The sequence below is a fragment of the Lagopus leucura genome, unplaced genomic scaffold (assembly GCF_019238085.1).
Source record: "Lagopus leucura isolate 7727_CA_CO unplaced genomic scaffold, USGS_WTPT01 33795-0_obj-0_obj, whole genome shotgun sequence".
NCBI lineage: Eukaryota > Metazoa > Chordata > Aves > Galliformes > Phasianidae > Lagopus > Lagopus leucura.
The window spans coordinates 241-1929 of NW_024963030.1; the positions used below are offsets into that span (position 1 = coordinate 241).

General features: G+C 61.8%; 1 protein-coding gene across 1 annotated transcript; it reads left to right on the plus strand.

Moving 5' to 3' along the window:
* Positions 1-443: 443 nt before the first annotated feature.
* Positions 444-1206, plus strand: CHMP2A (charged multivesicular body protein 2A; the record flags this gene model as incomplete). Its single annotated transcript, XM_042891084.1, has 2 exons — positions 444-623; positions 1076-1206. Coding segments are annotated over 2 exons (311 nt in total), but the record flags the coding sequence as incomplete, so codon positions are not given.
* Positions 1207-1689: the final 483 nt, after the last annotated feature.

Consider the following 1689-nt stretch of genomic DNA (forward strand, 5'->3'; position numbering starts at 1 on the left):
CTGAGGGCCAGGGGATGCGGAGGAGACGCGGTGGCACTTGGTGACACAACGGGGACTTGGGTGTTTGGGCACAGGGACAAAGTGGGGGGGGGGGGGGGCGGGGGGGCTTCAAAAGGCCGTGGTGGAGAGACTGTGGGGCTGGATGTGGGGCTGGGCTGGAGGATCATGGCGGAGGTCATGGGATGTGCTGGAGACCCAGGAGACCGTGGTGGAGCTGGGGGGACACATCAGGGTGCTTGGAGAGGAGCAGAAATCACAGAGGGGAAACTTTGGGGGGAGCATGAAAATCCCAAATGGGCCACAAGATAAAGGGACCGGGAGGCCCATCAGGATGGTGGTGGGGACAAGGGGACGCTGGAGGGTCCTCAGAGAATCCTCTGTGATGATCCTGGGGGGGGGGGGGGGGCCATCACAGCCACCTCGATGTCCCCTTTGGCTTATAGGATGCAGTGAAGATCATGGCGAAGGACCTGGTGAGGACGCGGCGCTACGTGAAAAAGTTCATCACCATGAGGGCCAACGTCCAGGCCGTGTCCCTCAAAATCCAGACCCTCAAATCCAACAACTCCATGGCCCAGGCCATGAAAGGGGTCACCAAAGCCATGGCCACCATGAACCGGCAGGTGGGTGCCCGTGGATCCTGCCCTCCCCAAGGCTGGGGTCGCCAAGAGCTGCCCTGGCGTGGCGGTGGGGGTGGCTTTGACACCACGACGTTATGGGGAACGTTTTGTAGACTTGCTGACTGATCTGGGGGCCTGGGGATGGCCCCAAAGCTGGGGGGCCACCGTAAGGTGCTGCATGGAGTTGTCCCCGAGGCCGTGGCCGTCGTCACCAGTCCCCTGGTTTGGTGGTGGGGGTGTTTTGGAGAGCTTGGTTGCCCCATGAGGCGCCCCTGGCTCGGCCTTGAGGGGCATCCCCAAGGCCTCACCAAAAGTTGCTTTGGAGATATGAGGGTTGTCCCTAAGATGGTGGCCGCCAGAAGCCGCTCAGAGCATCCGTGCAAGGATGCACAGGCTGCTGTGGGAACGTCCTGCGTCCCTGTGTCCCCACGTCCTGCGTCCCTGTGTCCCCACAGCTGAAGCTGCCACAGATCCAGAAGATCATGATGGAGTTTGAGAAGCAGGCGGAGATCATGGACATGAAGGAGGAGCTGATGAACGACGCCATCGATGACGCCATGGGGGCTGAGGACGACGAGGAGGAGAGGTGGGAGATGTGGGGGGTGGGGGAGGCGTGGGGGCTTGAAGGGACGTGAGGACACAAGGAGGAGGGGGAAGAGGAGGATGTGGGGCAGGGTGGTGGTGAGATGTAGGACGTGGTCATCGGGTGAGTGGGGTGCGGTGGGACGGGGATTTTGGGGGCACACGGGGCAGGGGCACGGTGGGAGATGGATTTGTAGGGCAGGGAGAGGTGGGGCATAAAAAACCATGGGAAGGAAAAACACGGGGCAGAGGCGTGGAGGACACGGGGGGTTGAGAACGTGGGGAGAAGGGAACGTGGTGTGTTGGGGAAATAGGGGACAGCCCATAAAGGGACGGCAGGGTTATGGGACGGGGATGGGGGCATGTGGGTTGAAGATGGGGGGATGTGGTGGGGACACAAGAGGAGGTGGTGGAGGAAGGACATGGGGATATGGGGGGGTCATGGGGGTGGTTTTGGGGTCATGGGGCTGGTTTTGGGGTCATGGGG